At 32.7% G+C, this 26,078-nt stretch overlaps 1 protein-coding gene across 1 annotated transcript; it reads right to left on the bottom strand.

The window, feature by feature from the left end:
• Nucleotides 1–581: 581 nt before the first annotated feature.
• On the bottom strand, nucleotides 582–24,474 carry LOC145557102 (uncharacterized protein At5g08430-like). Its single transcript, XM_081618496.1, has 10 exons — nucleotides 24,124–24,474; nucleotides 22,384–22,463; nucleotides 19,171–19,358; nucleotides 17,233–18,121; nucleotides 14,621–14,727; nucleotides 7,261–7,320; nucleotides 5,179–5,229; nucleotides 3,512–3,582; nucleotides 2,426–2,610; nucleotides 582–1,805 (listed from the first exon to the last, which is right to left on the bottom strand). The coding sequence occupies exons 1-10, from the start codon at nucleotides 24,219–24,221 to the stop codon at nucleotides 1,099–1,101; spliced, it is 2,436 nt and encodes an 811-aa protein (XP_081474622.1). The 5' UTR covers nucleotides 24,222–24,474; the 3' UTR covers nucleotides 582–1,098.
• Nucleotides 24,475–26,078: the final 1,604 nt, after the last annotated feature.

Genomic DNA, 26,078 nt, shown 5'->3' with positions numbered 1-26,078 from the left:
CAATGAATTTTATACTAATTAACTGGATTTTATTAAGTACTGACCTTAGTTAGGATTGATATTTAACCCCAATGACAATCGATTATCTTATTTCTTCACTTTATCAAGCAGTAGCAATTAATCACGTCTCCAAAGACTGGTTAGAGAATGGTGTTGATAACGTGTTATAAAATATGTAGAAAACATGAAAGATCGAGAGAAAATCAATCTGTATGTTCCACTTGTATTTCATAAAATGGAGATATAGATATATATAGATACAATACAGCTAATAGGGTTTGCTTGGAGAATAATAAACCCTAAAATCTAGAAAATCTGGAATAATACCATGGTATAATGGGCATCCACAAATATATATTTCATAACAGCATAGATAATTTTTATTTATATAGAATTACTTTTGTACATATTGGGATAACTTTTATTCATTTCAAAGGTAACCTTTGCTCATTTTAAGATAACTTTACAACGGATGTACAATATTGTACATTTGGTTTTTTTAAAAAAGTTGGGTCATTAAAAAATATGGCCCCAAACTCTCACAATGAGAGAAATTAAACCCGATATACTAGTAGATACGGAGTATATCACAAAAAATTGTGTATAGAAACTTTCTAATAGAGAGCGAAGTGAGATTTATTCTGAGTATAAAATAAAACTAAGATGAAAACAAGACTTACCATCAACCAAAAGGTTGGTGGCAGCCCCTAGAACAACAAAATCTTGTAAGAATTTTTGACGAGGAAGAGAGAAAAAAGGAGGGGAGGCGGCTTACTCCGTACATAACTTGATCGTAGTGCATAAAATAGACAAAAATCACAATTAGAGGAAAAAAAAAAAAGGCCTAACAGAATCCAAAATAATCCTTGAGTAAGCCCCTTAGATAAATTAATCTGAGTTTTCTAGCAGAAGCTACATTAGTTATTTACTTTTGTTAACCTAATGATCTATATACTAATGTTTTTAGTTATCACCATATTAAAGCTAGAGCAAAAACTTGCACCAAAAGATGTGTAGAAAATCACATGATTCTGGAGCATGGTTAAGCAACAAGAAAAGTTTCCCAATCTATGTGCAGCCCATCCACAAAATACTGTATTATTTCGTTGTAGAGACTAAGCGACAGGCATCTGGCAAAGGCACTCTATCTTTTTCACTCTGGCCTATCTTCCAAACTTTAAACCTTGATGCATAGCTAGCAGATAGTTCATTCCATTGCTTGAGAATGGACATTTTATAGGGTCCCCTAACGTCTCCACATGGACCTATGCAGTACCATTCATCAGGGTCTTTTTCTGTAGGTGCATGCCTTCTGATTTTCTTCTTTACTCGCTCATCATCATCATCGCTTAAATCAATGATCTGCACCACCCCAGTCTTTAGTTCTACTTCTTTCTTAAAATTTAAGTGATCCGATCCTTGTACCACCCCAGTTTTTTGCTCCACATTTGTCTGAAATTCAAAGTGATCTAATCCTTGCACTTCTCCAGTGTTTTGTTCCACATCTGTTTGAAAAACCAAGTGGTCTGATTCTTGCACATCCATTTTTTGTTCCACATCTGTCTGAAATTGAAAGTGATTTGATCCTTGCACCACCCCAGAATTTTGTTTTGCATCCGTTTGATATTTAATGTCATTTGATGCTTGCACCACTCCAAAATTTTGTTCTTCATCTGTTTGATATTCAAAATGATCTGATCCTTCACTTTCTATCTCTGTATTAGGATCATGTTCACTTTGAGCTGCTGCAGAGCAGAGCTCTTCTCCTTTGTAAGGTGACACAACAGGATTTTCATTTTTACATGCTAAGAAAAAACAAAAACAAAAATCAATCTATTACCCGACATTGTGCTAGGCAACTGGATTCCAAAAAGAAATCTAGTAGACGGTAGTTTTCATGAAAACAGGACAACTGAATGAACCTTATATATTTCCCCACACACAACAGGCTCGGAAGTAGTTTATCTATCAATCTAGCACCAAATTAATAAAAGACAGGTTTATTAATGATATTTGTGTAATTAAACCAATTATATACATGATAAGAAACTAATATTTATGGGCAAACAGAAACCACAATATTGATTGTTGGTACCACCTGAAAGACATATCAGCTTCAATCTCAAAGCATATGCATTTTGAGAAACAATTGGTAGCTCTCAAGTCTCAACAATAGATTAAAATGTTAAAGCTAAGTGTAAAACAGCTGGATTAAAATTGATTATACTGGTAGTTTTTCATTGATCTACACAGTTCACTTATATGTACCTAGAAAAGACATAACAGATGAAAATTGTAAAAGATTTTTATGTCACATAATATTTTAACCCAATATTTACAGACTGAACAGATGAGTACTCAGGTGTCTGCAAAAGATCTTTCTAGTGGGCAAGAGAGAAAAACAAAGGCAGAGATGAGTGCTAACCTGCAGCATCTACTCCATTTAGATTTATGTTGGATGAAAAAGTTCTTTTCTTGCTTTCAATTGCACTCACGGAACATGTTTCAAGGTCTACATCATCAGCTATTACTTCTGGAATATTCTGTATTAGTTGTAATTGCTCTGATGGACATTCAAGCCGCCTTCTTCTTTCAGTATATTCTGCAAGACTAATCAGCTGTTAAGGTTGCAATGACAGAAGAAAAACGAGAATTAATCAGTTTTACCTAAGGTTTAGGATACAGACAGAGCCAACACCAGGTTTTGTATCATCATGTCAGCTAAATTCAATTTCCTATGCTTTTATAACTAGCTAATCAGCCACCTTAGACACCCCCTTTTGGAGGTAACATTTAATATCTATGTGACTGTGCACCTGCTTAGTTCAGTTAACTGCACTGCCACTATAAACCCCCTAATAAAAACAGTTGTAGAAAAAACTTCAGAACAACAACAGGAGAACATGACACCCAACATAAGAAATAGGTGTCAATCACTGATCATCTCAAGTGCTCAATCAAGATCATTTTCACCAAATTCCAATCCAACCCGAATAAGATAAAAAAGATATACAAAAGGGTTCAGATGGCAATAAAAAAAATTTTTGAAATACAAACATGTTTTTCATCTGACAAAGCAAAACTATAGTTAATTCATTTTGCAAAGTTGACCACTTACTGAATAAATCAAGGATATAAAGTTTAAATCAAAGAACAGTCTTCCCAAACTATCTCCTCCATTCCAAATAAGGTGACACGTACTTTTATCACATTTTCCAGTACACATTCTTTAATTGTAAATATCTCTAATTATCACAAATTAAAAACTATAAAAAAAATTGTTATTTTGAATTACACATTGAGATGAAACTTAAAAGGTCCCACATGATTGTTTTTTCTTATTTTTAAATCACAAAAGCTAGTTGAAGTAAAATTTGTAAATAGTGTCAAAAGTCAAAACATGTCAAGAGGAAGTATTAACTTTTGCAAGCACCAGAGTTCAATTATCCAATAGTTAAAACAGATGATAAGCTCATTACACAATACAATGGATCAAAGCCACAAAGGATACTCTTTTCTCCATCCTTTCTCATTTGCCTTGTCAATTAAATTCTTCAATAATGCACGTTCCTTCACAATCCACTGGACAAAGCAAGAGGTTTGTTTAATAGGGGTTGTGAAAAAAAGACAATTAAAAGAAGGATGATATTTAGTATAGATGAAAATATTGCTCAAATTTGTACTTCTTGTCATGGCGTGTATATTAAAAGATAATCCGATAAAGGCATACACACTAACAAAAAAAAAAAAAAACTCTTTCATAGCAAGTCGTTAATAACTACTTCGAATTATTTACTTTTTGCCCTTGGGTTCTTTCCCTTTAAACTTATCATTAGCCTTGTCTACGTTAAGCTCATGAGCTTGTAGTTCAGATAATAAAGTGAAAGAAAAAACTCACTATAGTTGGAGTAGTTTTCTAAAGGTAAACTGAATGATTCTGTTGACAATTTAGTAGTGCACTCTGAAAGAAAGAAAGAAAGAAAACAAAGGATTTATGGAGGAGTTTTCCATCGTCAAGGTTTCAGGTTCTTTTCGAGATAATTGTATAATATAGTGTCTATTTCAATTTGCAAGATCTTCAAGACATACTTTTGACCTTGAGTATCTTTAATTACATATTAACAAAAAATATAAAAACTGATATTATTAAACTACACAATGAGATGAATCTAACGGTATCTGACATAACTATATTTTTTGTTTATATTAATGAGAAAATTTGGTTAGGGTTTAAAAAGTTTGACCATAAAGGTAGAAATAGGAACTATACTATGGGACAAAAGGGAATAATTGAAATGTATTGGTATTGTAGATAAAATACTTAATGATAGCTCAAGGGTACAAGGATTTCTAGTTCTTAGCTCCCCTTTTGTAAATAGGTGACTGAATGACACTCCCTTTCTTATATAGCTTTGTATTATCAGCTATGCTACTCGGAATGTCCATGTTGAATACAAGTATTGACCAAAAATCCAAGTGATTTGATTTTTGGAAGGGAAAAATAAAAAATAACAAAAAAAATCCATGACATAAACTCAGCTCTTTTAAGAAAAAATTCCATCTGTTTGGATTATTGAACAGTCAACAAGGATTTAACAAGTGTATGCTAGGAATTAGCATGGTTTCTAACCAGATTACAGCTCTAAATATGGCAGAAATTAGGGAAGAACAATGATGACTATATTGATAATAGGCGAATTACACTGATAGAAGGATAATTCCACTTTTGAGAGGTGGATTCTCTCCTAATATGAGCTTTCGAGAGGCTCACTCTCTCCCAATGACATAACCTCAACAATATTCAACATGATGATTATTCCTCCTAATGAGGTCTATTTATAGAAAATACCCCTAACAAACCTCTAGCTTATTCCCCAAGTTACTACTAATAGACTATGACTAATGTGCCCTTCCCCTAAATATTGATTCCTTGCAGTGTACTTAAGAAAAAACATAAATTATTTGTCATTAAATGATTTTAAAGTAAAAATCAGCACTGCCACGTCAGATTTGCAGCTAGCTCTCCACAAATCATATATGGAAATTTGAAGTAGAAAATTAAACATATTGTTAAAATATCTTCAGATTTAGTTTTATTAGTTTGTGATTAATCTAATCATAAGTGGATGCATGAAAAGAGATTAAATAAGTTACAAATGGAAAAGGTAGAAACCATACATGCTTGATGATGTCTTCGCGCAATTCCCTCGCCTTGTGCTCAAGCTCCACCTTTATAGGAAAAAATAGGTGTCACTTCATACAATATTTCAAATCTCTTTAGTATACTCAAGGAAAATCGAAGTACATGTATAAGACAAATTTAAAAATTAAATGTGGGATACAGAGTATTAACAAACCATTTTGAAAACATAAAAAGAAAGTAACATGGTTCTGTAAAGTCTACTTTGAGATGAAGTCAACCATGAATTCCAACATTTTGGACAAGAAATATTTGCATCCACCTTTATAGGAATAGGTTTCAATATAAAGATCAATGAAAGGACATTTTTTTTTTTTTTTTTATCAAAAATTTCAAAACTTTTTTAGGACTCCTTTTGTGGACTTATTTTTACAAGTATCAACATTCTTTCTCTTGTATTAAAAATGAGCCTTTATACCTGTTATTAGTTGTAGATCATCCTAAATTTGTACTTGTAGAATGAAAAAATGTCCAATGCAAAACTATCAAATAAAGACTAAACAAGGGAGCCGAGAAAAGAAGAAGTTAGAACTTTGTAATCACATTACAAGAATTAAGTAGAAAGTTTGCAAAATTTATAGGTATTCAAAATTCTTCCCAAATCATGTCAGTCCATGAAAGTCTTAATTATTCATGCAAATAAAAAAATTCTACTCCATAAATGCAATGACAACATTTGATTTTAACAAACTTATAAACATTCGATATAAAATATCAAACTGCTCACACATTGACACATAGAGAGAGAGAGAGAGAGAGAGAGAGAGAGAGAGAGAGAGAGAGAGAGAGAGTTAGAACATAAGAAAAAAAAAAATTAGAAGATAGTAAAACTTCATAACATAAGCAAACAAAAATATAGAACATAAGAAAAATAATTTAGAATATAAGTTGAAAAAATAATTTATAGCATAGGAAATAAATTTATAACATAAGCTGAAAATTAATTTAAAACATAGGAAAAAATTTAGAACATAAGCTGAAAAAATAATTTAGAATACAGAAAATAATTTGAATTATAGGTAGAAAATAAATTAGAATATATGAAAAACTTTAGAACATAAGCGGAAAAAATAATTTAGAACATAGAAGCATATTTAGAAATAAGCTAAAAAAAAAAGAACATAGGAAATAATTTGGAAAATAAGTAGAAAAATTAAGAATATGGGAAAAACTTTAGAACATAAACAGGAGGAAAAAAAAAAAGTGAACATAGGTAAAAGTTTAACATAAGGTGTTCTTACATAAAAAAGGGTTCTTATATAAGTAGGGCTTCTCACCGAATCCATATATATATATATAGTTTCTGTTTTTCTATTTTAAAGATAAAAATTATTTGTTCCTGTTTCTATTTTTAGATAGTATGTAAAGACCATTATACCTTCACTTTTTTAACTTTATTCATTGTAGTTCCTAATTTACCCTTGAATTTTGCACATGCCTTGCACTTTTTTCCACTTTCTCTCAAACTTTTGTCAATGATTGTACTTTTCACTTTTATTAATGTAGTTCATCCACTTTAAATACCGTGAAAAAACACAAACAGGAACTATGGGACGGAGGGAGTATATAATTTGTATGTCAAAGACTAAATTTTGTGGATATTGGTTAGAAAATTTAAGCCTCTTGATGATTTATATAAAGGTATCGTCAAGGAATTTGTTAGTTTATAATTTGTAATTAAAATGATACAAGTTTAGAATTCGTTTTATGGATTGGATTCGGTTTCGAGGTTTAAAATTTGGTTCGATTTGGATTGGAACGAATTCTTATTCGGTTAGGATTTGGATTGAAAAATCTAAAACCGAAATATTTCGGTTTGGATTAGGTTTGGGCCATATTCCAAACCATAATCCAAACTTTCACCCCTAATCCTAGTGTTTGTCAACCTCCCGTTTTGACTGCAAGGGTGTTTATATATATATATATTATGTTATTACTTTTAGTATAGTAGATATATTTAGCTCCTTAATTTACACCTAAGATTATGCTATGTATCTTGTATATATTGTTGTACATCAATGAGAAATGTTCAAGGAGATATTCTAATACCGAGAACTTACCACAGTAAGCTTTTTATGTAGTCCATCATTCATTTGTTGGCGTAGTTGATCACACTCTTCCTACATACAAGACAAATCAAAACTGTCAAAGATAGCCATTTAGCAACCCCCTAATATTAATTTTTTTAACATCGGATATAATTTGTAATGCTAATAGATCTTATCAATTGTTTAGTTAAATAATATTGCACACAAGAAAAATGGAAAGTAGCTCTCAAGGGAAATGGTTAGAATGATATCATTTTACTTGAGAAAGGAAAAACAAATAATAGTACAAGGAGTGCAAAAGATGTTTTTTGACAACAATCATTTTGTAAAGATCCAATTACATAATGTAACTTTCATCCAATCAATTCAATGCATACTGAATGCAACTTTCTTCCTCTACACTGTGCACTACTATAATTCGTTTGTTCCACTTCTTCACTTTATTCATAATATCGTCCACATGTATAGAAAGAGTTTCAAAGAGGCTTGGAATAAAAAAATAAAAATAAAAAAAACTTGTAATATTTAATCTTTCAAAAACAAAGATGGAGTAGATAGTAGATCTATGCTACATGAAAGTAGAGTAACAGACGTATATATTAGTACACAATCAAGTAAATAGTGGTCAAACATATTCGTCAAATTTACCATAACTTTAATAAACATAATCTTGGAAAAAATAAATCTACCCCTTCCTTTATTTTAAGTGTCGTAGTTTGACTTTTGCACAATTTACATACACCACTTTGACCAATATTTGTATTTTATACATAACATTAAATAGTCATATGAGTACATTTTGGAATCATCTAAATGTATAGTTTCCTAATTTCAATATTTTATAATTTATACTTATTGAAAATTTAAAATATCATTGGTTAAAGTTCCGCCGGTCTAACTAAGGCACTTTAATTCTCAAACAAGTTTGTGATAAAACAATATGTTTATTGAAATTTGAAAATATACAAATAAAATAACTAATAAAGTGTTAGAATAATATTTTTAAATGAGTCTTTTCATTTTTCATAATCCTTTATGGTTGTCCATTATTCCTAGATGGTTGTTGTCTAGTGAATGAGAAACAGAATACTTGGAACAGAATTCATTCACATTACTCATATCTTAAAGTTCGTACACATTTAAATATAATAATGTACATATGACCTTCGTTGTTGTCCCCTCTTCTCTCCTCTCTTCTCCTCTCTTCTCTTTTAGGGTTTTATAAATTTTTGACCATTTAGGTAAAAATTAGTCTAATTTCACCCTATCAAGGAGTCGTTGGTTTTTGTTGGTTTTATTGTTTATTTTTATTAAGGTATTTTAATTGTGCTACATGTTTTAGTGATGTGTCTGAGAGATGTATCACAGTGAAAAATTTATTCAACGATTATGGCTTTGATGAAAGAAACCTTCGTTTGATTCAATTTTATGTATATGTTAATTTAAATTTTATTTGTAGATTTTTTTTTTAAACAATAAATATAGGATTTGTTTGTGGCTTTGCGGATTCGGATGTGGTTGGTTCGGATTCGGAGGCGAACTCGAAGGTGAATATAGGATCCGTTTGTTAATCGGATCGGATTCGGACATAGTAGGGTCTGACACGAGTCCGACCCGTTGCCATTCCTATCTTGGCTACTCAACTGAAAATTCTATTTATAACCACACCTTAAACGCAACATGCCAACATTACAATCTAACTATAAAGGATCCGTTGGTTAATATTCCTCCTTATTTTTAGAGTTTGCTAATAACAAATAAAGGAGAGTTTAGAAGAAAAGAAGTGAAAAAATGATGTACAGGAAAAATAAGGAGAAGAATTATAATGGGGTATAGTTATCTCATTTAAGTCTTTCATTATTTAGTAATAGCAGGAATATATATATCTTATGTAATCATGTAGTCTTTTGTGATAAGACTTTTTATTTTCTAATAGAATTGTATATCACATTATTTTTCATAAATAGAAACATAATTTAAATTTGAGATTTAAATTTGAGAGTATACCATCGAATATTAGTTTATAGTTTATAAACACTTTGTGGGTTAATCTATTATATTAGAGATATAATTCTTACCTATTTTTTTTATACACAATGGGAAAGTGAATATTTTTTCCAATGCAAGATTATTTGTGATCTTTCCCAATAGTCTGGCCGGTTACATAAATAGACGTTGTATAAAACAGAATGGGAGATTCGATGGTAAGCTTATTGGGAATAGTTAAATTGACGTCGTCCAATTATTCCATGTGGAAGTCTTGAATGGAGGATATCCTTTATTGTAAGTATTTGTATAAACCCATCTGAGGAAGAAAATAAACCGGAAAGTAAAACCGAAGATGTATAATAATTAAAGAATTGAAAGGCAGTCGGGTTGATACGATTACTTATTGATCAAAGCATTTTTCAACATGTTGCCAATGATACCAATGCCTTAGTTTTAAAAAACGCGCCTCAAGAGCGCCTAGGCGTAAGGTGAGGTGCGAACCAAAACGCATGTGTCTTATGATGTAATACCCTAAATTATTCTATTTTAAGTTTTGGGATTATTCTATTTTAAGCTTCGGGGATGAAACTTGTTTTAAGGAGGGTAGATTGTAGTATCTGAATATTTTATGATTTTATATATTATATTTTATATAAAGAAAATAGATTATTTTTATTTATTAAATAACTTTTTAAATCTCATATTTTTATTTTAGAATTTGAAAAGATTTAAAACCATATTTTGTTTCAATAGCACTTTACAATTTAAAGAGTACATAAACTATTTTAAACTCTATAAATATTTTTAACCCTTAAAAGATACTTATTTTATTATTTAAAAAAAAAAAAAAAAAAAAAAGGCAATGTGATATTTTTATGCTCTTGTTCTTGTTTTCTAAGTTCGCCGCACATGTGCGAGTTTCGTGAGAAGATCATTGCTTATGATGATTAATTTTGTTTCTTTTACTTCATAACTCCAGTGAAGAGCTTTACTCGTAATTTGGTATTGTGAAGGTAATCACATGTCTTTTGTTGGAGATGTTTGCTTATTACTCTTATTATTATGTGAAATCACACGATTTTAATTCTAGGAGTTGCTTGATTATAGATTGTTAGTATTGATTGTATCTCATATTATTGTATCTAAATTTTATGATTTGTTATTTGTAGGATCGATTTATATGTGTGATTAGTGTGTGATATTATACTCCCTCTAATTTTAAATACTTTTTCCATTTTTCCATGCGCGGTGTTTTAGGAGAAATTGGAGAAAGTAATAAAATATGGAGGTAGTGGGGTAGATGGAAGAATAAAAAATTGTAAAAAGCAAAAGTAGTGGAGAGAATTGAAGGAGAGAGATTATGAAATTAATAAAATATGATTCATGATGGGTCCATTAGGTGAAAGAAATTAATTTAATATTGTAAAAGATTTCCAAATAATGAAATGGAACAAGTATTTAAAAACGGCCGGAAAAGGAAAGTGGAGCAAGTATTTAAAAACATGGGGAGTATGATTTAATTGTCGTATTGATTTATTGCATTATTATTTCTATGGTTTTTCATGTTGCTGCTAAAAAGAGTATTGTTTTATTGAGGTTTTAGGGTTATTAATGCAGAGTGTTGTTTTTTCGGTTTTAAGATAATTATATTTGGGTATTAGTTTTATTACCTTGTAGGAGTTCAGATATTAATTTTATGAATTAAGTTGATCATGTTATATTATTTGGAAACATGTGCCATTGTTGAGTTATTATTATTAGTTTGTGAATTATTATTTCATCAAAGTATGAGATAAAAAGGTTGAGAATTATATTTTGTTCTTGGTTTGAGGCTCGGCGTTTATTACCTTAGTCCTAGGCATATTGGTAAGGAGATGATAATCATCACTTAAGAATGAGATACAATCTTTATTTATTATTTTGGAAAATTTGCCAAGAATAAGCAAGCCTTTGTCCAGTCTTCCCAAAATAAGCAAACCTTTTGATTAATTCAAAATAAGTCGACCTTTATGGGGTATTTTCTCAAAATAAGTTATTACCTGTTAGTTTTAAGGGTAACTGGTTGTTTGGGTTACTTATGCCACATGTCATAATGTGGTTGGTCCTATTTTTAAATTTTAATAAAAATTTACTGTTTTAATTATTAATTATTATTAAAAATAACACTTTTTAAAGATTTAAAAAAAAAAAAAAAAAATCTCTTAATATTTTAGAAACCCCCTAGTAGCGCCTCTCCCCTTACCCGTCGACCACCACCCCTTGCCTTCCCCACCACCAAAACCACCATTAAATCACATTCCAACCACCAAAACCACCACTCCATCACATCCCCAAAACCGAATCCTCTACCACCCTTCCCCCCATCCCAACCCTCTATTTCCCCCTTCCAAAATGCGACCAATTTAAATGCCCTACACAATTAAGGTCGCAAACCGCATAACAATAACAATGAGGTGGGTATGGTTGGGTTTTGAGGTTGGATATGGTAATATTTTGGTGGTTAGGGTGACTGGGTGGGGATTTGAGGTGTGTGGTGGTTTTGGGGAGGGTTTCTGTAGAATGGATTTTCAGGTGGGTTTCGGCACTTCTCGCGAGGTAGTGTTGGTCGAGACCGGTGTTTAGGGAGGGGATGGAAGAGAGGTCGGTTCCCCGGCGATCAGGGAGGGGAAGAAAGAGGTCTGGGCCCACTGAAGCGGGAGGTTTGTGTGGTGGCTGGCGGGGGTTGGGGGTTGGGGGATGGGGGTACGGTGGAACGCTGGTATTTGGTGGGGGTGGGTTTTTTTTTTCAATTAATACTGTATAATTTATTATTAATTATAATAAGAAAAATTTTAATTAAAATTAGGAAAAAAGTGACTTGTTTGGTAGGTTGTAACAAGGATGCACGGGTACGCTGTGAATTTGCAGAATGATATGGTCATGGAAGAAGTAAATTATGAAATTTTGAAAGTATTTGGATGTTGAACATTTGTTCACATCACGAGAAATGAGAGATCAAAACTTGATAGCAAGACAAAATAATGTATTTTTCATTGCTATCCTGAAGATGAGTTTGGTTATAGGTTATGGAAACCTGCTGAAAGAAAGGTTGTTGTTTGGAAGATCAAACAATTGAAGACATACAAAAATTGGGAAAGTCTACAACATCCAATGAAGAATTGCCTATAATAATGAATCCAGTTCTTACCGCGGGTGCTTTTGATTCACACGGAGGAAGTAGACCGAGAAGATCAACCTCACAATATAAATGATGACGAGGATAATAATAATGAGAATGTGGAACAAATGAAACAAAAAGAAAGTCAACCGCTATCACCATTAGAGTTAAGAAGGTCTAATAGAGATAGACGACTTCTAGCAAAATTTGCTAGTGGTGACTATCGGTTGTTGCTAGGTGGAGATATTCACCAAAAAGAGTGGATTGAAGCCATGCAAAACGAGATAAAATCCTTGCGTGAGAATTGTACATTTGATTTGGTACAGCTACCAAAAGGTTGACGACCACTCAAGAATAAGTGGGTGAAGAGTGAAGACCGGAGAAAATAATACGCAACCAAGATACAAACAAGGCTTGTAGAATAAAGGTATTGACTTTGAAGAAATATACTCACCACATAATGGTAGCATGCATGGATTTAGAAATTAAACAACTAGATGTCAAAACTAGAAATAATGGGGTATAGTCAAGGATGCACGGATTCGTGATGGTAGCCGTCTCCCGTACCGGAAACATTTCAGGGACGGGTAGGCTTGGAAACGTCCCCAAGGCGTCCCCTCAAAAGTGGTATGGCAAGCCAATTTGGAGACGGCTAGCCTCTTGCTCAGATACGTATCGGGGACGGCTTGGCTCATTTACTGACGTTTCCTTAGATTTTCCGCCCATATTTTTAGAAAAAAAACCCCAAATTAGTGCATTAATTTTCAATTTCCCCCAATTCTAAAAAACTCTAACAATTGCGAACAGCAATTCCCTTAGAGGTGCGACTTAATTCAATCATCAGCGGGGACCGGAGACCACTGGCGAGCACTCCGACAACGGCGACCAACGAGGCTTCGACTTCTTACTGTTCCTCTTTCTTGTCTTTGCTTGTAGCTCTCTTTTTTCTCTTTCTTTGCATCTTCTTTTTTCTTTTTCTTTTTATTTTGTTGGTTATTTATGTGAATAATGTGATTAATTGTTGGTTAGTACGGAGTATGTTACAAACAGTAGCATGTGGTTCTTTTTTTTTTTTTCTTTTACCTTTTTCCTGTTTATATGGTTCTCCGTACTATAATGTGTTGTATGGATTATTTTTAATTTTATTTTTTTTTACATTTCATGGATTATATTTTGCTGATTTTTTTTTACGTAACCAAGCCGTACCCGTTTTTTAAAATTTTGATTTTGCCGTATCCCGTCCCCGTACTCGTACCCGTTTTTGTCCCCGTATCCGTTTTCATGCAACTTAAGGTATAGTTATCTCATTTAAGTATCTCATTATTTAGTAATAGCAGGAATTTATATATCTTATGTAATGATGTAGTCATTTGTGATAAGAATCATAATTTTCTAATAGAATTTTATACATTATTTTTTATAAATAGAAACACAATTTAAATTTGAGAGTATACCATCGAATATTAGTTTATAGTTTATAACCACTTTGTGAGTTAATCTATTATATTAGAGATATAATTGCTACCTATTTTGTTTATACACAATGGGAAAGTGAATATTATTTCCGTTGGAAGATCATTTGTGATCTTTCCCAACAGGATCATGTGTGGCATAACTAGATTATTAGAATGATAGTTTAATCTACATGAAAATGTGATTGGTGAAATCATGAAAAGTCGCACCATCATAAGGGACTTAATTTGCAAACTCATGATTCAAAAAGCCCACTATTAAAATAGGTTTTTGGGTTGATAGAGTGAGAAACATACAAAACCACCACCACCAACACCCCCCCCCCTCACACACACACACACACACACACAAAAAGTAAAAAATAAATAAATAAATAAAAAGTCTCAATCTTAACATTTTATCTTTATGGATATTTTTTCTCCATCTTACTAGAATTGCCCTCATTAGATAGTTGATGCGTAAGAAAATTGGGGTGGGGCAAAAGTAATGTATGTGAGTAAGATAATGGTTCTTTATGTCATGTGTGGTATGGAGCAAAATCAATGGGACATTGGGGCAATTTGTGTGTAATGGACTGCTATAGGGAGTATATCACTCACACACACACACACACACACACACACACACAAAAAAAATAATAATAATAAAAAAAAAAAAAAAAAACAGCTTGGAAAATCAATGTCTTGGAACAACATGTGCATCACAAGTTCATAACAGTTACTGTAGAAGAGAATCTATAGCCATATTGAATACCTGGGTGAAGTCACTTTCAGACAACATATGGATGCTAATATCTAATGGCACATTTGAAACATGCAAGATAATTTCCATATTCTCTTCTCGTCCTCGCTCTTTGATGTCTGAAAGTTGACAATAAATACAAATGAGTTAGTCATAAGAGATCTTAGAAGTCAATGACTAGCTGGTTGAGATGTAAAGGCATGTAATCTGCATTTGATACTTGATAGAACCCCCCCCCCCCCTCCCTCCCCTTTAAGGCGACCATAGATGTAAGATGATCATATACATAATAATACTCAACCAAACAAAAAATCATCATACACAGTTCCAAACTGTCAATACTGCTTAAGCCCCCCCCCCCCCCCCCTTCTCTCTTCCTCTTTAAGGCGAGGATAAATGTAAGATGATTATATACATGATACTCAACCACACAAAAATCATCATAGAGAGTTCCAAAATGTCAATACTGTTTAAGGTTGCAGAGCATTGCGAAAAAATTTTGAGTATACAAAAACAACCACACAATATGGATACAAACGAATATTATATGTGCAATGTTATACTACACAGCCTTACCCGCCTTACCCTTGAACAGTTGCAAGGGTACAGAAACATTTTTCAGAGTTCAAAAGACTCACAAAAGAATCAAAGCATGTAATAACTGTACTAGAAGATGAGTGGCAAACTCTAATAGAATCAGTTTAATTAATCACAATATGCTCTTTGAACTCTATATACATTCTTTCATTGGACTTAATATAAGATAATACAACTAGGATGAGCTAGTAATATACACCTTCCATAACATGATTTTTGCTTTTTGATGAGAGTTGTTCATCAGGAGCAATGTTTTCAAATATGGTGCTTTTGATACAACCATCTGAATCTATTTTTACAAAAAACTACCCGGCTTAGCAAAATTCAAATTCTAAAGCCAGCAGGCCCAGCACATGGCGAGCTCATGCCAAAAACACATATTCGGAAATTCTTTCCTTCACATCAGTTACACTTTTTCTACTGTGAACTCTTTTTTTTTTTTTTGGCAATTGAACATCTAATTATTGATAAAAACTATAAGTGTTTCCATGTAATGAAATAACTATTAGGAAACCAAAAATATACCAAATGAAATTATGCATACCTAAATACGTTTTGGATGATAAAATAACAACTAGGAATACAAAGATATAATCAGAAATATCAACACCGAACAATATCCAGTCTCATACAGCTTTTTCCCATGATGATGCAAAAGGCAGAACGAAGAGAAGGTTCTTGCTCCCAGCAAATTGTAAAAATTACCATGAAAGTAAGTTGGTCATACAAGGTCATTTTTGGGCATAACCTGCCAAGAGGTCACTTCATTATATGATTAAAAATAAGTTTAGGTGGCTTGTAATTTAATCTTACAGCAACTCAATACAATCAAGAAATATAGTCTATTTGAGATTTTTAGGTGAAATACACCACAATAATAATGAAACTGTCAATGATTTAAGAAAACTAAGTACAATAAATTAGTAGAAATATACCAAAATTGACAACAAGCAAGTGCTTAAGGTCTCCCCAACCCCTACCCCACAAGTAAAAAAAAACCGTTAATCCAATTGACCAGATTGGTAAATAAAAAAGACCCTTAGTGACAAATTGGTAAAAAAACTTATTTCGGCGACAATTTGGTAAAAAAAGCTAACTATATGCGACAATTTGGTAAAAACAATAAACTCCGGTGACATTTAGCCCCAAAAATCTTATTTTTGTCGACAAACTCTTTAAAAATCATAATTTAATTTGTTTTTTGTGTTTTAAATTTATTTTCCCGTTTAAGATTTTGAATTACTATGCCATCTCCTTTTTATTTTGCTAAATCCCAATACCAAATTTATTTTCAACCCCCTTTTAAAAGAATTTTGTTAATGAGGGGGTATGAAACTTAAGTGAAATTGATACTTCAACATTTTTTTTCTTGAAATTGTTATTTCCATTAAAAGGGTTGATAAAAAAAAACACGAAAAACGAACTAAATTAAGCATTCGGGAGTACTTTGTCGGAAATTTTTTTATTTTTTGGGTTAATTGTCGCCTGAGATTATTTTATTTACCAAATTGTCGCTTAGGGTTAATTGTTTTACCAAATTGTCGTCGGAATTATTTTTTTTACCAAATTGTCGCGGGTCTTTTTTATTTACCAATCATGTAGCAACACTGAATGTTGATCATTTTAACAAGAAAAGGGCTTATACAGAGTTCGAGAGAAATTAGGACCCTTCATTTAACAGAAAATTAAAGTCTAGGGCCCAAGATGAAGGAAATGGATCATGATATGTATTTTGTACAGTAACATCTCAGTAGGGAACGACAGCATTGAGAAGTAAGTGGACAATGATGATATAAAGAGCATGACCCTTGCCCATTCATCAAAAAATTTATGAGACTTACCAAAAAACTATCACATTAAAGCTCACTATAAACTTCTAGCACTTTAGAGGATTTCCTTTCACATCAGTGAAGGGTTTTGCACAATCTATATCATAGTCACATTGCAATAAATTCTGACAAGCAAAGTGCCAATCAACCCAGAAAAAGTACATGAACCTATAACTTAGAAACTAAAGATAAGCTTACCAGTGACTTGCACAAGCTGATGACGATACTTTTGCATATAGTCATCTGGATCTGACTCGACCCGTACAAAGCTACCAGATATTTTGGTGTAAAAAGTATCAGATTTCTTCACTAGCTCTTCCACCAGGCTCCGCTTCAAGTACACAAGTTTGATATTTTCTGGAACAACCGATGCCATGCCACCCCTTGAAATCACTTTCTCCCTATACTGAGGTCCACCGATATTTCTTTCATTCTTTTTTTTACACAACCTTAAGGATTTCTCATCTTCTTTTGAGCTGCATGAAAAATCATCCGATGATTCTTCTTGATTAGCAGCTAGATGGGCGTCTAAAAGGTCATATATTCTATGTTTATTCACCCTTTTTTGCCCCAGCAGTGATACCAGGTTTGGGTCACAAACAATTGTTTTCTTTTTCTTTGGATCAAAGAGCCTTTTTTCATTGGCATACTTGGTAACAATGTCGACTACATCGTAATGTGACAATTCAGTGCTTGCATCAACACCTAAGTTTGCAAGAAAATGTACAAGTGGTTTAGAAGCCCAGCCTATAAACTCCTTTTTTTTGGACTTTGCCTTCTCCCTTGACTGCACAGAGACTTTGCTTCTCACGAAAGGCTTTCTTTTTTTATTTTTAGCTTTCTTTGAAGGACTATAATTCTCTATAGTCTCCCATTCCCAGTCCTCGAAACTATTCAATTTCAGATCTTGATCACTATTTGCAAACTCGTCTCTATCATCCAAGTATCTGTAGTTTCTGCCTTTTTTCAACAATGACCGTGCCTTTTGGAGATCTTCCAATCTCAAACCCTCACTTTTCTTGATGATTTCCCAATAATCCATAAAGAGAAATTCACAAGTCCCTCTCTCTGTAAAATCTACCTTCTCCTGGAAAATAAGCAAAAGAAACACCTCTAGTAAAACAGTAGCAAGACCAAAAACTTATGACAGAAAGAAGCAAGAATGTCATGTTGCAAAATTAAATCCCTCATCAAAGAAATTAACAGATCTGCCTACCCTCCCTTCCTGTATACCCCAGACACTGCCTAAGCCAGTATTTACTAGATAATTCTTATAAGACTGAGAGCTATCTCCAAAACAGCAAGTGTACTTCCTTCACACTTTATCCTCAGTCATACAAACCTTGTGACTAGAATCTTAGCATATAGCTTTATCGGGAAAAAAAAAAATTTGTGTTAGTATAGGAAGTACCATAATACTAAAGATCAAAACCATATTGCAAACTCTATGTGGCAAAGAGGATATGCGGAACGATAAGACTTTTTGCAACAAATTTAACCTATCACTTTACATAGCAAAACGAAACCTCATGACTGATTATTAAAACAGAATGGCAACAGAGGATGAAATTAAAAGGCAACTTAATATCATGGTCATTGATATTCACTTCCTTAATATTCAGTAACAATACTTTGACTTCCAAGCTTGCCATCTCACAACTTTGACCATTAAAACCTTTAATTGCCTATTAGTAAAACAAAATATGTATTGATACTCTGATAATTAATACAATGAGAACAATCAAACAACATTTTACACAACATTTATATCCTATATATTAGTACACAATTATGATCAAAGTTAGTTATGTAGAAAAAAAGAAGTCAAAGTGTTGCAACTAAATAAAAACAGAGATAGTATCATTTTTCCTAGTTGCTACTCACAACAAAATAACACATAGAATGGTAAAATAATGTCATCAGCATACCCTCATAGACACCTTGATAAAACAGTTGTCTATGATCCTTTTTACTATCCCGGATTTCAGAATACAGCAGATTTGATTATGTAGCTAGATGAGAATCGAAAACCAGACCACAGTTAACTATTCTATTAAGATAATCAGAGAAAAGAGAAGCTCAAATGAAAATGATTCAGAAACAAAATTTATATGTATCTACAAAAAGCAAACATACCCCATCTGAGTCGACATCCTTTTTTTCCTCCCATAGCAAGGAAAACTTTAGACAATTGCAGCAGAATCCTTTGATGCCTCGGACCAAAACGAATTCTGCTTCACCCATACACTGTCCACAAACAGCATGTGGACAGCAAAAGCAGTGGAATTTTGCAGCTTTCTTACAATTGAAGCAGAAATGCCAATCTATAAAGCAGGATATCATCAATAGATAAATTATATCCAATCATGGAAAAACGCAGACGCATAACTAAAACTCTGCAAACCCTCAATGTTAGTAAAATGAGTGGCCCCAAAAAAAAGGCAGATAAATAACACTTGAATTTATCTATTATAGATTTAAGTGTGAAACTCATCATCTTAAATGGGTTTGTTTTATTGTGCCTTTTAAACAAGCACTATAAATAGAGTTTTCAACTTTAATCTTCCAATCTTTATTCTGGTGATAACCTTTTTTACTCCTGATGTATTTCTAATTATGTTTAAGAAAATTGTGCATTCTATTGACAAAAACAATCAAGAAAGAAGAAAGACTTGAGCAAGATAATAGTTTGGAATGCTTCCATTGAAATTATGCAGACCAACACGAAAATAGTAAGATTAGTAATACTCTGTCTAGCCTTTTCAGAAACACAACTTTTACTAAGCTTCCTTAACCTATCCTTTATTATGTGAAGAGCTACATTTTTTGTACCAAAAGATCAACACAAAAGCACCATGATAACCCACAATTCTCTACCAATCTACCAAAAAGGATGGCCACATGTTAAGTTTAAATGTCACTCGCTCCTCCCTCTCCCCTCATACTTTGTCTTTGTCTGCTCCTGCCATTAATGGAACTTGGCTGCTGTTTTTGCAGCAGAAGACCTTCTTTGAGTCAGTTAAAAGTTATAAAATGAAGGTTTTGTGAAGTTTAAAGAAAGGGTTTCTACCATTTTACTGGAGAAGTTTCATTAACATCTATTACTAAACATAAATACATCAGAAAGAAAACCATGAGCCCTTAGAATGAAGCTAATGAAAATCAAAGCGTGCTCTGAACAACCATCACTTAAATAGAGAGTTGGCTTGGAGATAAGGAATAATTTTCCTATTCGCCAAGGGCATGCATATATAAATTTATATTTTTTTCAACCCATTTCGCCTCCTCAATCTCATATACTAGTATTAAATACTCCCTTCGCCTATTAGTAATGCCTAAAAAATGCAAGGACAAATGACTTCTTGCCTCCCCCCACAAGCAAATATGATAAGCCTAAAGTAGGATGTAACGCCTTTTTGGCCCCTAAACCCTATAAAGTCACAACAGTAATGACTTTCTCCAAACTAGAAACCTACACACAAAAGCTTAACCACTTTCTGAACCTTAGTTTTAGAATCCGTCCTCTTTCAATGTTTTTTTATGCTTTTTAGGCCTTATAGGCATACTTGTTATGTACCTCCTCCGTGTCGTCCCTTAAATGTGGCCTAGTTCTAGCTTAGATGCATTACGTTACTACTGTTTTAGTGTTCAAAAAGAATAATTTATGTTTCCAAAATGGAACTCTTTAAGAGCCAATGTAATGAATGAAAATCAAAGCCTTCTACCATAGCAAAAAGAAAAATGTTGTTGATATTTCCTCAATGTTGATCCCCCCTTGCATTTGTCTCTCTTTAAATTATTAATTCTCGTCATTGGTCCCACTTGTCTTGCTTAACACAACCAAGTCCCAATGCCTAGCTCTTGTAACCAACAGGGCCTCTTTTTATCAAAAGTTTTGCTTTGCGCCTACTTGTGCACAGACTTGGAACAATGTGCTTCTGTGCCGCTCAATTCAGTGTCAAAACATTCAACACTTAGCTTTCCAAGTAAAGGTGGTAAGTATGGAAAAACTATGACAGGAAATTTTTGCAGGTGGCTATATAAAAAACTAGTGAAGAAAGTTAGTCAAATTAAAATAAATTCCCAGATGTCTAAGCATTTCCCCTCTGATTTTCTTTCAAACCCTTTGAACACACTGTAAACACAAATTTTAAATCTATATAATATAGATTCAAAATAAATGAAACAAAGTGTTAATTTTATTAATTTGATAATTTATGGGTACAATCTCTAATTTGATCCTCTGATTCGATCTCCACTTTGTCTTTGACTTGTTTCACGGGCTGAGTTGACTCTTGATTGAGGGCCGACGAGGCTTGATCTCTATCGAAGATATCTGATGTAGACCTTTGACTTGGGTTGTTGATTGAGGGCCGACGAGGCTTGATCTCGATCAATGAAGATTTGATGTAGAGGTTGAACCGGAGTTCTTGATGATTTGATGTTCTTCTTTCCTTCGTGTTGAGGGCCGTCGAGGCTTGATCTCTTCCACGAGTTATCTTCTAGAGTAGAACGGCACGTCGAATGCTTGTTGTTCTTCTTCTAGGTTTTGAGAGGTTTTCTCTGGAGAGGTTTAGAGTATTTTATGAGAGGTTTTCTCTGTATTTTGATTCTCTCTGTTTTCTCTCTAGGTTTTTTCTCTTTCTAGGTTTTCCTCTCCATTTTTTCTCCTCAAATGATGCGAAGAGTGCTCTATTTATAGAGTGAGTAACTCTTAGGGTCGGTTAGGGTTTAATGTGCATGGAGGTGGGCCTACTTGACAATCATAACCCATTTTTAGTGGGTTTTAAATATAAACAATTTAATTAAAATAACTATAATGGGCCAATTAAATTTATTCACCCAATTTAATTAATTTTAATTAATAGTCAAATTAGCATCAAGTCAATAAATTGACTTTTGACCCATATATTATCCAATGTGGCACTTATATAAATTTTTTGTGCCTACACACACTAACACCATTTTAAGGTTGGTCAAAATATATATCGATGATATTTTAAAATTAAAATAAAGTAATATAAACACACAAACACATAATGAAATTATTTATACTATGAATTATGAACCCAAAGCTTTGATATGATGGATTCATGTTACAAACGTAACCTACATATATGAAATGAAAAGAGTACTGATTCACAATTGACTGTATTTCTTGAAAATATACCAATGTTGTAGCAGATGTAAAATCCCAAGTAAATAAAAATCAAACTTATTTGTTTTTTATGTCAACAACATTGTTCATACAAATTTTACTCAGTAGCTGAAAATGTGTGAATTGTCCTGTGACATAACACATGGAAAGAAAGAAAAGTTACTTCTTTTCATAAAGAGAAAGTTCTTTACCACATCTGAAACTCTCATCACAATCCAGAATTGAATCATCCTTTCCAACACACTGAGGGTGATATGATTTTAAGCAATCCCTAGAAGGAAAATATTCAAGAGTTATTAACTTGAGAAATTACAATCAAGACAAAATAATCAGAAAGGCATGGAAAATAAAAATGCATGGTAATCCGTAATGATAGCTGCACTTTCCATTCCGTTCCTTGATAATTAACACATTACTAAAAGTGGCAAGGACCCACTAATATTTAATTGTTTTTCTATCTAGTACAATGGCTCACTCACCACTTTAAGGGTTAATATTAAAAAAATCCCCCCACCCTCTTCCAGCTGCACAATGACCCACCACTTGCTGTGTTTCACTAACTTCACTTTACTCCCTCCGTGTTTTTTTAATTGTTACAGCTTGACCGGCATATAGTTTTAGGCAATTTAATTGATTTAAATAAAATAAGAGTTAAGTGGGGTAATTGGAGTATTCAAAAATTGTAAAACAAAGATAGTGAGGATAATAGTTTATTGAAAAGTAATGAATATGAGAAAAAAGAAATAATAAAAAAGTAGTAGTGGGTTTGGATGGGGACCATGAGAGGAGAGAGATATAATATTTTAATATAGCTTTTTGCCCAAAAAAAAAAAAAAAAAAAAAGTGTAACACTTAAAAAAAACACGGCCGGAAATGAGAAGTGTAACACTTAAAAAAAAACACTAAGGAAGTACAATAAACAACAATTCAATAAACCTACCCCACTCAAACTTTTCTTAAACTTTGTGTCAATATCAATGTGTCAATTATATTACATGAGAATGGAAAGAGTATTTACATACACTAATCTGATCAATGTTTGTGCAATTGTGCTTAATACGGAGTATATAAGATCAAACATAGTCATATAGCTGATATAGGTGCTCAAGAATTAGTTTTAATAAATTATACGTTTATTTTTTTATAAAATATATTAATGGTCAAAGCTCACTTAGGCAAAAAGCTAGCGGGGTAAAAAATACGGAGTAACCTACTTTTAAAAATATTAGGGTGCCTAATGTGCGCCATACCTAATCATGTCCAGGAACCCTTGCAATTGGCATTAATGAACGAAAATATGTAAACAAATATTTTCAGAGGTATAAATGTCCGCACGATATTCATAACAAATAAAAAAAAATTAACAATAATGAGGGCAAGTAAGTAAATAAACATTTTAAAGGGTATAATTGTCCAAATACTTTTAGAATTTATTTCAAATTTTTTGAAAGGTAGCGATTACACACTCCCTCCTCTACCGTTAATTGCTGTGCAAAAACTCGGCATTATATTATGAGAAATTATATTATGAGACAGAGTGAGTAATACTGTAATACGGAGTAAATATTATACGAGTAGTCAACAAGCTTTGAAACCCACACAACTCGGGTAATACCTAGCCTATACGGCTATACCAGCTGACTTAACCGTTTAAAACTAGCAAAAATAATTAAAAATAAATAAATAAAAACATAATAAACCGCCATAAATGAAGCACTAATTCTACACACCATATCTCACGCCAACCTAGGATGATATGGAGTTCCTCCATTCTTAAACAACATTAAAATAGAGCTCGTTCTAAACATACCCATTATTATATTATTGAAAAACATTAATTAAATCAACAAAAGAAACAATTTAAAATTTGGGTTTACAAAAATCAATGGAAATATACTGGGTAATTACATAATTGTGTTAAAGAAACTTACTTGTGTTCACAAAGAATGAGATTTCCACCTTCTTTGCAAAAAAAACACCAATCCTCAGATACTTCTTCTTTTTTTCTCCTGCGATTCTTCCTCACCATCTTCACCGGCGGAATTTGGTGTTAAAGACCGGCGATGATGACGTTGGTGTAAGTGCGTAAATGCGTAATGGTGTTGGCAGTAAAAACTAAAAAAGGTTCAACAGCTGTTGTCACACTCACACAGGAGGAGAGAAAGCTATTTTTGTTTTTGTTTTTTTGTTTTTTTATTTGTTTCAAAAAAGGTATTTTAGCCGAATTAAGTACATACTCCTTATTTGTCTTCTACAATTTAGTAGCTAGAATTAGACCGGGCAATCCTGACCCAGGTCTTATCATCCAACCCGAATGACCCAACTTATGACCCAAAAATATTGACCCGATCCAACCCATACTCGACCCTAAAATGGAATTGACCCAATCTTGACCCGATTTGAAATTGACTCGAAGTATTTGACCCGAACAAATCTGACACCTGAAATTGACTCGAACAGACCTGATATCCGAAATGTCCCGAAATAATGAGAAGGACCTTATGAGAAGAATGAGTAAGAATCTCATACGTTCAAATAAAAAGTTTTAATGACTCTTATTACATCCTTTATTATTGGGCTAATAGCAAAAATGTAAATATCCTTTTTTTTTTCCTACTAATTTTCTCTACGCGCGCGTTGCGTGCGCATTGTTTGGATGTGCGCATCGTTTTGTTAATCCAAATTAGGATTCTATTTGTAAAGAGCTATGTAAATATATTTGAATTAGTCATTGTTATTTTGTGTTTGAATTCATAGTATTATGAAATATAAATTATTGCAATGAATGTGTAAGATATAGTCATTTTTTATCGAAATATATTTCAAACGACTTTCTGTTGTATGTATAGTATTTATTAAGTATTACTATGCGCATCGTTTTATTAATACAATTTAGTAAACTATTAGTGAGTTGTAAAAATAATTTACTTGGTTTAGTTTTTGTAAGTTTGTGCATGAATTTATTCTTGTATGAAATATAAATTATTGAAATGAATGTGTAACAATAATTATTTCATATTGAAATATGCTGACATTATTAATTATTTATGTCACACATAATTAATATGTATTGACACTTATGTTGCTATGAATGAAGTATAGAAAAGTAGTAAAGTTAATAGCATTGCTTGGATTGGAATAGATGTTGATTTGTGGTTTATATTTTGTTGAATAATTTCTTGTGGGTATGTAGGCTTTCATGATATTTATTATTTTGAATGTATAGTTTTGATTAATCATTATTGACTTAATTGTATGATTTAGTCTCTTATAAGAAGAATATTGTTACAAATATTATGTGTTGCATGAAAGTCATTATACTCCCTCCGTTTTTTATTTCTTGCAACATTTGCCATTTTGGGGTGGTTCACATTTCTTGCAACAAACTCATATTTTTCCTTATTTGGAAACTTTTTACTGTCAAAATGACCAATTTACCCTTACTAAAAAATTATTAACACATAATGCTACACATAATTGCAACCCATTATAATCCTAATCTAAATTACTTATCTATGAAATCACACCCAAAAATCAGACCCATTATCTTCTCTCTCCTCCTCCATCTCTCATTTCATCTTCTTCATGCATCTCTCATAATCAAATCACTAGTTTGGTGGATTTTCTTCAACTCTGATGGTTAGTGGCTTTGGTGAGTCATCAGTGGTGTCAGGTTTTGGTTCATCGGGTTTGGTGGTTCACCGTTCTTAGTGAAATTGGTGGTTGTCGGGATTGGTGGTTTTTTGCTTTTTGGTGGGTCGACGGTGGTTTGTGCTGAGTGGGTTCGGTGGTGTCGGTGGTTTTGTTGGGTGGGTTTGTTGGTCGTGGTTGTGGTGGTATTGGTGGTTTCGATGGTTTCGCAGGGTTAGATGAGGGGTTTTGGTGG

The sequence above is a fragment of the Chenopodium album genome, chromosome 1, assembly GCF_948465745.1.
Source record: "Chenopodium album chromosome 1, dcCheAlbu1.1, whole genome shotgun sequence".
Taxonomy (NCBI): domain Eukaryota; kingdom Viridiplantae; phylum Streptophyta; class Magnoliopsida; order Caryophyllales; family Amaranthaceae; genus Chenopodium; species Chenopodium album.
Note: the sequence above shows the minus strand (reverse complement) of the source record. Positions and strands in the feature narration are given on the sequence as shown.